General features: G+C 46.4%; 1 protein-coding gene across 1 annotated transcript in view; it reads right to left on the bottom strand.

Moving 5' to 3' along the window:
• Positions 1 to 1,585: 1,585 nt before the first annotated feature.
• Positions 1,586 to 13,089, bottom strand: part of LOC144292439 (DNA-binding protein SMUBP-2-like) — an 82,753-nt gene continuing 71,249 nt past the window's right edge. Inside the window, exon 5 of the mRNA XM_077862719.1 lies at positions 1,586 to 1,863. Within this exon, the coding sequence (XP_077718845.1) occupies positions 1,601 to 1,863 (263 nt within the window). The 3' untranslated portion in view covers positions 1,586 to 1,600. The remainder of the gene's footprint in view (positions 1,864 to 13,089) is intronic.

The following is a 13,089-nucleotide window of genomic DNA, read 5'->3' as shown; positions in this document are numbered from 1 at the left end:
TATGTACAAGGACGTGCATCATAGCTGGATTAATAAATAGCAAAATGGGATAAATGCGGACGCCCAACAATACAGGGATGCTCAAATAATTACAGCCATGTGGTGGGCACTGTGCAGTTATCAAAGACCAGATCGATCTTTTCCTGGGGCTGGGCGAGATGCTATCCAACCTGACTCTTGGGATCTCCTAGAAATAGAAACTGACAAGAGGCTAAACAGGTTTCAGGCAAGGCTTTATTGGGGTTTAAGCTCCAGCACAGGGGAGGCTCACAAAGGAAAGAATCCTCAGGCTGACTCCCCACAGAGGGTGTTTTAAAGAAACCCAGGAGAGGAAAGGGTCCTACCGAAGGATGCAGGGCTGTGGACTTATCAGCACCTGTGCACTCAAAGATGATGCTTCTCTCATATGGCATGTCTAACTAGCATGTTCAATGTCTACCCCCAGCATGTGATTTTTATTTTATTTTATTATTATTTTTTTTTATGATAGTCATACAGAGAGAGAGAGAGGCAGAGACACAGGCAGAGACACAGGCAGAGGGAGAAGCAGGCTCCATGCATGGGGAGCCCGACGTGGGATTCGATCCCGGGTCTCCAGGATCGCGCCCTGGGCCAAAGGCAGGCGCCAAACCGCTGCGCCACCCAGGGATCCCTGATTTTTAGTATTATGACAGGAAAAGTTGGGGAAGGGTCACCACTGGGGTCCATCTTGGTGCAGACTAGTTTGGTCCACTCTTTGCCAGTCTTTGTTGTGAGCATCTCCCTCTCAGCTTGCATCCTCCTTCCCTCTGAATTCCTGCAAGATAAGCTATACAAGAAGCATAGAGCCTTAGCTTTTTCTTCTCCTTACGGAGGCAGCCGAAGATTTTGCGGTCAGGGTAAGGGGACCCATGTCCAGCTCCTGCTCTGTCTCTGGGGTGGGGACCACCAAGAATAAGAGGTACTTTTGGAGGTGATGGATATGTTCACTGTCGATTGTGGTCACAGTTTCCCAGGGGTACATGTATGTCAAGACTTACTGAATTGTACACTCTAACTTGTGTGGCTTATTGTACATCAGTTATGCCCCAACAAAGATGTTTGTTTGTTTGTTTGTTTGTTTATTTATTTATTTATAAGATGTTTTTTAAAAGAACCCTGAAAGGGGCACCTGGGTGGCTCAGTCGGTGAAGCATCTGCCTTCAGCTCAGGTCACAATCCTGGGTCCTGGAATCAAACCCCTCGTCAGGCTCCCTATTTCACAGAGAGCCTACTTCTCCCTCTGCCTGCCGCTCCCCCTAGTTGTTCTCTCTCCTCTCTGTGTCAAATAAATAAATAAAATAAAATCTTTTTTAAAAACATAAAAATTAAAAAATAAAAGAACCATAAAAAAGAACCGAGCATTCAACCAAACAATGTTTCAAAAATATTCAATTAAATGGCACATGTTATCAAAATAAAATGAAGGTGGAGGGGAATAATTTAGCTCAGACTTTTGGGAGAACAATTTGGTGGTTTGCTGAAAAATGTGAAAGTGTCTTAACCTAGAAAATTTCCCTTCTTGGTGTTATCTTACCAAGGACACAGCTGGAATGATCTTACACACAGCAGTCCAGTGCCATTATACCCAAAAGAAAAATCCCACTTCACAGTTGCTTGCAAGGCCCTCTGTGACCTGGCAGCCTACCACCTGCAGCCACTCTGGTCTTGCTGTTCTTAGAGCCTGCCACGCTTCAGAGCGCTCTGTCTGCTGCTCTTCACCTGCGAGGCTGGAGTGTGGGTCCTTTCTCCATATGTTCAGGTTCCTGTGCAAATGTCCTCTCCTCACACTGGGCTTGCTGCTGCAAGTCCCTCCCCACAGCGGTGCTGGGACACAGCATGCTTCTGGAAAAGGAAAGAAGCTGATGTGTATTTCACATCATTTACCAGAATAAGGTCCAAATGGATCCAAGTTTGTTTTTTTTTTAATAATTTTTTAAAAGATTTTATTTATTTATTCATGAGAACACAGAGAGAGAGAGAGAGAGAGAGAGAGGCAGAGACACAGGCAGAGGGAGAAGCAGGCTCCATGCAGGGAGCACCAGACGTGGGACTCGATCCTGGGTGTCCAGGATCATGCCCTGGGCTGAAGGTGGCACTAAACCACTGAGCCACCCGGGCTGCCCTTTTTAATTTTTTTTAAAGATTTTATTTATTTATTCATGATAGACACACACACACACACACAGAGAGAGAGAGAGAGAGGCAGAGACACAAGCAGAGGGAGAAGCAGGCTCCATGCCAGGAGCCCAATGTGGGACTCGATTCCAGGACTCCAGGATCACACCGTGGGCCAAAGGCAGGCACTAAACCACTGAGCCATTCAGGGATCCCCTGGATCCAAGTTTTAAATGTAAAATCTGAAAGCATACAAGTGCTGGAAGAGAATATAGGAAAATTTCTTCGAATAATCCTAGAGTGGGAGGACGCATGGGTAGCTCCCTGCGAGGAGCCTGCTTCTCCCCCTGCCTACGTCTCTTCCTCTCTCTGTGTGTGTCTCATGAATAAACAAGTAAAATATTTTTTAAGAAATCCTAGAGTGGGGATAAATTTCTCCATGAGTCAATAGTCAGAAATCAATGGAAATTGATTTAACTATAGAAAACAAATCTTCATTAAAAAAAATCAGAGTTGAAAGATAAACTGATTAGCCATCAGAGATATGCAAATCAAAGCCATAGTGAGATACTCCTTCATCCCCACTAATAAGGTGTTAAAAAGCAAAATTCACCTGAGTAAATTTGAAGATCTAATTGGTTTTAATGATTCATGAATTGGGCAGCATCCCACCTAGTAAATAGAAAGGAGCTCCAAGAAGTTGTACAAAATCGAAGGCTTTTACGGCCAGAAAGGGGCAGAAAAAAGTTTCTAGCAAAGAGTGGATTCTTCAGGCAAGGTTACCTTCCCTTGGTGGAAGGCAGGGGCCTATCAAGCAGACGACCTCCCTAGTATTGATTAGGAAATTCTAGACTGTTTAAAATTCCATTTTTAGGGATGCCTGTGTGGCTCAGCGATTCACCGCCTGCCTTTGGCTCAGGGTATGATCCTGGATTTCCAGGTTCAAGTCCCACATTGGGCTCCCTGCATGGAGCCTGCTGCATATGCAGGGAGACCTCTGCCTATGTCTCTGCCTCTCTCTGTGTGTGTCTCTTGTAAATAAATAAATACAGTCTTTAAAAAAAAATAAATTTCCATTTCTGGGAGAGGCTGAAACTGCAGTTAGGAGTTAAGTCTTGGTTTACTGATGTGGGGTTCAGCACAGATGACTCCATTTGGGGGCCTGTCACAGCTTTGGTTTTTTTTTGTTTTTTTTTTAAATGTATTTATTCATTTGAGAGAGAGAGAGAGAGAGAGAGGAGGGCAGAGGGAGGAGAGAGAAACTTTAGCAGACTCCTCACTGAGCTTGGAGCCCAAAGCAGGGCTCAATCTCACGACCCTGAGAACATGATCTGAGCTAAAACCAAGAGTTAGACACTCAACTGACTGCCATCTGGGGGTACCATGGGGCCTGTTGTGTTTTTTTTTTAACAATGGCTATAATCAAAGCTATCGGTAATAACAAGTGTTTGTGAGGATGTGGAGAAAGGGGAACCCTCGCGCACCACTGTTGGGAATGTAAAATGATGCTTAGCCAAAAAGAGGAACGAAGCCAAATGTTTCTCATAGATGAGTGGATAAACAAAACATGATCTATCCATACAATGGGACATTATTCAGTCATGAAAAAGGAAATTAGAACTGACATATTACAACATGGTTGAACTTTTTGTTTTGGGGAGGAGGGAGGGAGAGAGAATCTTTTCTTTTTTTTTTTTAAAGATTTTATTTATTTATTCATGATAGTCACAGAGAGAGAGAGAGAGAGAGAGGCAGAGACATAGGCAGAGGGAGAAGCAGGCTCCACGCAGGGAGCCCGACGTGGGATTCGATCCCCGGCCTCCAGGATCGTGCCCTGGGCCAAAGGCAGGTGCTAAACCGCTGCGCCACCCAGGGATCCGAGAGAGAGAATCTTAAGCAGGCTTCACACCCTGTGCAGAGCCCGATGTAGGGTTCAATCTAATGACCCTGAGATCATGACCAGAGCCAAAACCAAGAGTCAGATGCTTAACCAACAGAACAATCCAGGCACCCCTTGAAATATATACTTTAAATGAACGAGTTGTATCATATAGAACTTTATTTTGATAATGCTCATTATAAAAAGACATACCGGTTAAAAAGTTAGTTTTTCAGCACAATCTATGAAAAGGCCAACAACCTAGTAGAAAAATAGGCAAAATGTATGAGCAGTACACTGAGAAGAAATACAAATATTCCCCAAGTTTGCAAAAAAGATTCTCAGCCTTACTCATAATGAAAAAAAAAAATACAAATTTAAATGCACTAAGACAGTATTTTTCACTTCTGGGACTGGAGAACTCATCCCAAGCAGGGGGGAGGGCAAACCAAGACAACTCCAAGGAGGGTGTAAGGATTAATTTTATTTGTCAACCTGACTAGGCCAAGGTCGGGGGGGAGCCGATATCTGGTCCCACATGATTCTGGGTGTGCATATGAGTCTGCTTCTAGAGGAGATTAACATTTGATTCAGTGGATTAAGTAAATTAACCTACAGTAAAACTTGCAGGTGGAAGAACTGACTTTTGTGCAGTTAACCATTGCAGCAACTTCATTGCAGTTTATAAAGCAAAAGACAGGAAATGCAAAATGTCACAGGACACAAATAAATCATGGTAAAATAAACTATACGATGGAACACTGCGTACCTTCAAACAATATATAAAGTTAAATGACCCCCCCCACCATACTCCCTCTCTATGCAATTACAGGAAAATAACACCAAGACATCTTTTTTTAAAAATCTTTTTAAAAGATTTTTTTTTAAGATTTTATTTATTTATTCATGAGACACACACACACACACACACAGAGGCAGAGACACAGACAGAGGGAGAAGCAGTCTCCATGCAGGGAGCCCAATGCGGGACTGGATCCCTGGTCTCCAGGATCACACCCTGGGCTGAAGGCAGCACTAAACCACTGAGCCACCCGGGGCTGCCCCCAACACATCTTTTAAAAGGAGAGGGCTATAGTAAACCATAGCAAGTTTCCTTTTACACGAGAAAGAAGGGAAATATATATATATACACTCTCATTTTTTGGTTGCTGTTCATGATTTTTTAAAGTTTTAATTTAAACTCTAGGGAGTAAACATACATTGTAATATTAATTTCATGTATACAGTATAGTGATTCACCACATCCATACATCACCTGGTGCTCATCAGAAGTACCCTCCTTCATCCCCATCACCTATTTCCCCACCCCCCCACCACCTACCTCCCCTCTGTAACCAGTGTAATCAGTGTGTTCTCTACAGTTCAGAGTCTGTTTCTTGGTTTGCCTCTCTGTCTCTCTTTTCCCCTTTGCTCATTTGTTTTGTTTCTCAAATTCCACATAGGAATGAAATCATATAGTATTTGTCACCCTCTGACTGATTTTGCTTAGCATAACACCCTCTAGTTCTAGCCACATCATTGCAAATGGCAAGATCTCATTCTTTTTTGATGGCTGATAATACTTTATTGTCTATATTCACCATATCTTCTTTATCCATTCATCAGTCAAGGGGCACTTGGGCTGTTGCCATAATTTGGCTATTATAGACAATGCTGTTATAAATACTGGGGTGCATGTACCCCTTTGAATTCTGTATTTTTGTACCCTTTGGGTAAATACCCAGTACTGCCATTGCTAAATTATAGTGTTATTTTTAACTTTTTGAGGAAACTCCATTCTGTTTTCCAGAGTGGCTGTACCAGTTTGCACTCCCACCAACAGTGTACAACACTGTATCCTTGTATCTGTATCCTTGCCAACACCTGTTGTTTCTTGTGTTGTTGATTTTAGCCATTCTGACAGGTGTGAGGCAATATCTCATTGTAGTTTTGTTTTTTTTTTTTTTGTTTTTTTTTTTTTTAATTTTTTTATTTATTTATGATAGTCATACAGAGAGAGAGAGAGAGAGAGGCAGAGAGAGAGAGAGAGGCAGAGACAGAGGCCGAGGGAGAAGCAGGCTCCATGCACAGGGAGCCCGACGTGGGATTCGATCCCGGGTCTCCAGGATCGCGCCTTGGGCCAAAGGCAGGCGCCAAACCGCTGCGCCACCCAGGGATCCCCCCTCATTGTAGTTTTGATTCGCATTTCCCTGATGATAAGTAGCATACATGACTCATTTTGCTTGTTTTTTCCCCCTTGTATTTTTATAAGGAAATATTGGAAGGATAATACAAGAAACCTAAGACTGATTACCTGTGTGTCAGATGGGGCAGATACCACTTTCCCTAGATCTTTTAAAAAATATTGATTTGATATTCAAACCACATTAGTGATCAGAGCATATTTCCCACTCAAAAAATAAAATATCGGGATCCCTGGGTGGCGCAGCGGTTTGGCGCCTGCCTTTGGCTCAGGCCGCGATCCTGGAGATCCGGGATCGAATCCCACGTCAGGCTCCCGGTGCATGGAGCCTGCTTCTCTCTCTGCCTGTGTCTCTGCCTCTCTCTCTCTCTCTCTGTCTGAGTGTGACTATCGTTTTTTTTTTTTTTTTTTTTAAAGATTTATTTATTTATTTATTTACTTCCCCCTCCCCTGCCGTCCAAAGCGAGTGATCGCAAGGAAATCGCTCGTCTGGCAGCCAATGAGCGTCCAGGCAATTTCCCTCTTTCCCATTCCACACCAGTCTTGGCGGGTTGGCCCGCCCGGCAGGGGACCCGGGGGCTGTTCCGGATCAGGGTCGCGGACCTTAGGGAAGGTGGAGTGTCCTGCATCCCAGACCTATTGGAAGACCCGGAAGAAGGGATTCATCAGTCTCTGGGAGAAATCTGGGGAGGGAAATTGGAGCAGGTGGTATCTGACTTTGAAGGAGAAGTGAAATTTTTCCATAAAGGAAAAGAAGACCGGGCTGTATTTCAGGGTCAAGTTCAGAGTGGGAGCTGGGCTCCTGCAACCTCCAGGCATTGGAAGCTGATGTGTGGGTGCTCTAGGCATCCGCCAAAATGTCCCTTTGACACACAATGGAATATCCAGCCACAAAAGGGAAAGAAGTCCTGATACCTGCAAAGACAAAGATGAACCATGAAAACACGAAAGGAGCCTGACACCAAGATCACATAGTGCTGGATTTCATTCATATGAAACATCCAGAGTAGGCAAAGCTGTAGAGGTAGAAAGTAAAGTAGTGCTTGCCAGGGAGGCAGCAGGTATGAGAGGAGCACTGCTACTGGGAATGGGGTTTCTTTTAGGAGGGGATTTGTGGGAAATGTTCTGGAATTGCATCATGGTGGTGGTTGCACAACCTCTTGTATATATTAAAAACCACTGAATTGTATACTTTAAAAGGATGAATGTTATAGCACGTGAGTCATATCTTAGGTTTCTTTTGGGGGGGAGCACTCGCAAGGGCAGGGAGGGGCAGAGGGAAAGAGAGAGAGAGTCCTAAGCAGTCTCCTCCGCACTCTACATGGAGCCTGATGTGGGGCTCGATCTCAGCACCCTGAGATCACACCCTGAGCCAAAATCAAGAGTCGGATGCTTAACCATCTGAGCCTCCCAGGTGGCCTTATAGCGTAGATTTTTTTTTTTAATTTTTTTAATTTATTTATGATAGTCACAGAGAGAGAGAGAGAGAGGCAGAGACACAGGCAGAGGGAGAAGCAGGCTCCATGCACCGGGAGCCTGATGTGGGATTCGATCCCGGGTCTCCAGGATCGTGCCCTGGGCCAAAGGCAGGCGCCAAACCGCTGCGCCACCCAGGGATCCCAGCGTAGATTTTTTTAAATGGGGGAGGGTTATGAGCAGAACCCCAGGTGGATGCAGCATTGGCCTGGCTGCTGCCCGTTTTGCAACAAAGGAAAGTGTACCAGCTCTGGGCCACGCAGTGGGCAGGGCTGCAGCTAAGCCAGAACTCAGGTACCCTGTGAGGATCTTCTCTGGAGTCAGGACTAGGTTTGATTTACCGCATCTCCCTTCCTAACGTCTAGCTCATGGCTGTGCACAAAGACAAGCGGTGAGTGGGGAAGGCACCCTGAGCAGGGAACAGTAGGAACAGATGCCCAGAGGCTGGAAGTGGAGTGAAGTCTTGAGGGAAGGAGCACAGAATTCATCGAGGCTTGTTTTTTTGTTTTTGTTTTTTTTAAAGATTTATTTATTTATTCATGATAGACACATAGAGAGAGAGGCGGAGACACAGGCAGAGGGAGAAGCAGGCTCCATGCAAGGAGCCCAACGTGGGACTCGATCCCACGACTCCAGGATCACGCCCTGGGTCGAAGGCAGGCGCCAAACCACTGAGCCACCGAGGGATCCCCTGTTTTTTTGTTTTTTAAATATTTTATTTAGGGATCCCTGGGTGGCTCAGCAGTTTAGTGCCTGCCTTTGGCCCAGGGCATGATCCTGGCTGGAGTCCCGGGATCGGGTCCCACATCAGGCTCCCTGCATGTAGCCTGCTTCTCCCTCTGCCTGTATTTCTGCACCCCGCCCCCCGTCTCTCATGAATAAATAAATAAAATCTTTTTAAAAAATAATAAAGATTTTATTTATTTATTTATTTATTTATTTATTTATTTATTTAGAGCCCAAGAGAGAGCACCAGCGGGGGGGCGACAGGCAGACGGAGAGGGAGACACAGGTTCACCACTGAGCAAGGAGCCTGGTGCAGGGCTTGATTGCAGGACCAGCCCAGGACCCCGGGATCATGATGTGAGCTGAAGGCAGACAGCTGCCTGAGCCTCCCAGGCGCCCCTTCATTGAGGCTTGTAAGCACAGCCTGGGTGGCTCCTTAAGTACAGATTTAGGAAGGCCTTCAAAGCAGGCCCAGTTTCATGGGTGTGCCACCCATGCTGTTACAAGAGCCAGCAATCAGAGTGGCCCTGTGGTTGGTTTAATGCTCAGCTGTCACCGTCCTCAAATGCTTTTTTTTTTTTTTTTTTAATTTTTATTTATTTATGATAGTCACAGAGAGAGAGAGAGGCACAGAGACACAGGCAGAGGGAGAAGCAGGCTCCATGCACCGGGAGCCCGACGTGGGATTCGATCCCGGGTCTCCAGGATCGCGCCCTGGGCCAAAGGCAGGCGCCAAACCGCTGCGCCACCCAGGGATCCCCGTCCTCAAATGCTTAATCATTTTCAAACAAGAGTCTCTGCATGTTCATTTTGCCTTGGACCTGACAAATTATGCATCTAGGTCTGCCTGAGGCCACAGGGTGCATCAAAGTTGTTGTGACTCAGAAGGTGACCTTAGGCACACCACGAAGAAGGACAGACAGGAATGAAGTTTAAAGATTCTTGAGGAAGAATTTGTGATGGGTTGAGGACACGGAAAAGAAGGGCCCACTGGGAAGGGCATGAGGGAGCTCATACCCATCTACCCACCCATCTATCCACCCGTCTACTCACCTATCAATCATTCAGCTAACATTTCTGAGACCCAAGATGAGTTAGGTGGGGTTACAAAGGTTTCTACCTTTAGGAACTTATGCTCCATTGAAAATATAAGCTAGCCTTACCTACCCCATGCTAGGTCATGCAACCTGGGTCCCCCTCCTTGTTTTTTCTCCTTTGCCCTTTCTTTTCACACAAAAGAGTGAATTTGCTGCTTGTCTGCTTCTCCCACCAGAATGAGGGCTCCTGAGGACAGGGCTTGGTTTAAAGGCTCTATTACTGCAGAGTTCCAGTATCTAGAACAATCCTGGCACATTGGAGGTGCTCAGTACATATTTGTCTGATGAATGAATGAATGAATGAATGAATGAATGAATGAAGAAATGAATGAATATGGTTCAGATCAGGGCTGGATTCAGATTTTTTTTTGAGAGAGAGAGAGAGTGAGAGAGAGAGAGAGACCACATGCACAAGCAGAAGAGGAGTGAGAGCCAGAGGGAGAGAGAGAGAGAAAATCTTAAGCAGACTCCACACCCAGCACAGAGCCTGATGTGGAACCTGATCCCAGGACCCTGAGATCATTACCTGGGCTAAAACCAAGAGTTGCCCACTTAACCAATTGAGCTACCCAGGAGCCCCTAGATTCAGATCTTTTGAAAGCCCTCCTTGCTAAAAGGATTAGGGTGACTTCCTCATATGTAATTTAAAAGATACATACTAAAATGAGTATAAGAAAATCCTTCAGAGTTTTAATTTTCCCCTTGGTGGTTATTTGCTGCTTTCTTGGACATAAGAAATATAACACACACACACACACACACACACACACACACACACACACACACACACCTATTTTCTCTGTGTCCCTGCTCCACTGGCCCCTGAAACTTGCCTTCTCTTCCTGGTGGGTAGCTCAGCCCTATCATTTCACCTGGGGAGGGCCCCTCTGGTGAGGATTTGGGAGGATCAGAATGGGGTGTAGTGTGGCCGGGTGGGGGCTCACAGGGGAGCAAAGCTGGTGACGGAGGCAGGGCCAAAGCAAGAGGCTTGGAGCCATATCTAGGTTGAAAGGCAGATGGAGGTGAGCCAGAGAAGGCATCTGAGAACAGGTCCCAGCGGAGGAGGAAAACCTGGGACCAGAGTGACTCACAGGTTACAGGAGGAGAAGGCTCCCGGGAGAGGAAGATGAGGCAATAGTGAAATGTAGCACAGGCTTCCAACAGGATGGGATCTAGAGAAGGAGGCAACTGTGGTTTGCCAAGTGGCCTCTGCTGGTCCAGGGAGCTTGTGGGTCACCACAGTCACTAATGAGCTTCGGGAGGACTCGTGCTGGAGATGAAGGACAAGATGCAGGATGAAGGGGCCTCTGAGGATCTCACATTCTGCAGTCACTCCCCGGTTAGCTTGTTGCCTGGCATACAGCAGGTGCTCAATAGATTCTTAAAAGTTCTCCCACCCCTCCGAGATGAGTTGGTGTATTTGACCCTCCTTTTATTTTTTTATTTTTTAAAGATTTTATTTATTTATTTAGGAGACACACACACACAAAGAGAGAGAGAGAGAGGCAGAGACACAGGCAGAGGGAGAAGCAGGCTCCATGCAGGGAGCCCGATGTGGGACTTGATCCCGAGATTCCAGGATCAGGCCCTGGGCCGAAGGCTGCGCTAAACCACTGAGCCACCCAGGCTGCCCGACCCTCCTTTTATAAATGAGGAGGGCCTGCTAGGGACAGGAGGGGACAGGCCTGGGGCAGAAATTGGGGCAGGGCAGTGACCTGAGGCCCAGACGGTTTGTGGAGCATGGAAAGCAGATATGCTTGCTCTGGCTTAAACCTAGAACCTTCAAGTGTTTCCTGCTTGGGATAAGGACCAAAGGAACGTGTCATTGGACTCGGCAGAGCCAGTGCTTTTCTCAGGCCTTGATATTTGCAGTCATCCTAGGTCTTTTTTAAAGGAAAAGAAAATATGGAATACATTGGAAATGTGAGGATAACACCATGTAGGAGTAGGAAGGTGCAGTACAAGCTGGAGGTCTTGTACAAATGGTCTCGCGGTTTACCAGCTGCCCTGTGCTGCTCCAGGGGGCTCGTGGGTGTGGGTGCCCCCAACTCTTTCCCAGCAAGGTCTCCCCTAGTGTTGCATTGCTGCAGAAACGCAGGAGGATGCTATGGGCAAAAAAAGAGGTCCAAGCTGCTATCTCAATGTCTCTGCCTCTAAGAAGTTTGACCCTGGGTGACCTGAGAAGTGAGCCCATTTATAACAAGAGACCCCAGAGTCCTAGGAATGTTTGAAGGCCCTCCTCTCTCATCCTTCATTCTCTGAGACGCTTTGTACCAAGTGTCAGCTCTCGGAAAGGCATCCGGCTCTCATGCACAGTAATGTGTGTCGGATAGGATTTTCAGTAAGTCAAAAACAGGACTCTCAAATACAAAGTGAGCAAATGTCAAAGATTTAAATTTATCAGTGAAGGAAAGAAAAAAATAAATAAATAAATTTATCAGTGAAGGACCCAACAGGATGGTGGGAGGAGGAGGATTCTAGAGGCTGAGTCCAGAAGTTCTGACAGAGGAGAAAGCTGGAACACGATGGCTAGGGAACTATTTCGACTCTGTGAGTTAACAGAAAGTATGCATAGGGGCTCTGCCCACCCCCCCCACCCACTCCCGCCCCTGCCCCGCAGAGCTCCTGAAATCCTTGCAAACTCCTAAGCAATAAGAGCGCTGGCACCATCTGTCCAGGCGACTCTGGGGGGACCCCGGGCTGGGGGCTGGTCAGCAAAAAGACCAAGTCAGTATGAGAAGCTTGAAATTCTTGGCTGCCCCCTAGCCCCATTCTTCAGAAAACAGAGAGGGGCTGGAAATGGAGTTAGCAATCCCTCATGCCTACATGAGGGAGCCTCCAAGACACCCCAATAGCACAGGCTGGTGAATGTACCCACGCTTGGAGAGTGATGCATGCCAAAGCCATGGAGACAGAAGCTCCAGACTTGCCCTATGTGCCTCCACTGGGCTGTTCATCAGCATCTTTGTCATATCCTCTAATAAACCAGCAAGTCTAAGTAAGTGTGTCCCTGAGTTCTGTGAGCCACTCCAGCAAATTCCTTGGACTCCAGGAGGGGTCTTTGGAACCCCTGTAGAGGGTTGGCCAGAGCACACATAACAACCTGCTATCTGAAGTGGTGGGCACAGGGGAGCCTTTGGTGAGGATCAAGCCCTTAGCCTGTGGGATCTGACGCTATCTGGGTAGACCATGTCAGAATGGAGTTGAATTCCTAGACACCCTGCAGGTGTCTGAGAATTGCCTATTGCTGTGGGAAAAACCTCCCCGTGTTTGGTGACTAGAAGTATCAGAAGTGAAGTGCTATGATGGTGAGTAGATGAGTCACAGAGCAAACAGACACAGGGCAGGAAGAGCTGCGTTTTCCCTACACAGGAAGGTGGAAAAAAATCTGAAGTTTATCCTAAGTAGGTACAAAACTCCTTAACATCCTACAGGGCAATGAAATCATACCTTTGAGTCTCTTTTCTTTTCTTTTCTTTTCTTTTCTTTTCTTTTTTCTTTCCCTTCCCTCCCTTCCCTTCCCTTCCCTTCCCTTCCCTTCCCTTCCCTTCCCTTCCCTTCCCTCCCTCCCT

This window comes from Canis aureus, chromosome 21 (assembly GCF_053574225.1).
Source record: "Canis aureus isolate CA01 chromosome 21, VMU_Caureus_v.1.0, whole genome shotgun sequence".
In the NCBI taxonomy this organism is placed as follows: domain Eukaryota; kingdom Metazoa; phylum Chordata; class Mammalia; order Carnivora; family Canidae; genus Canis; species Canis aureus.
The sequence above is the reverse complement of the archived record's forward strand: the minus strand, read 5'-3'. Positions and strand labels throughout refer to the sequence as shown.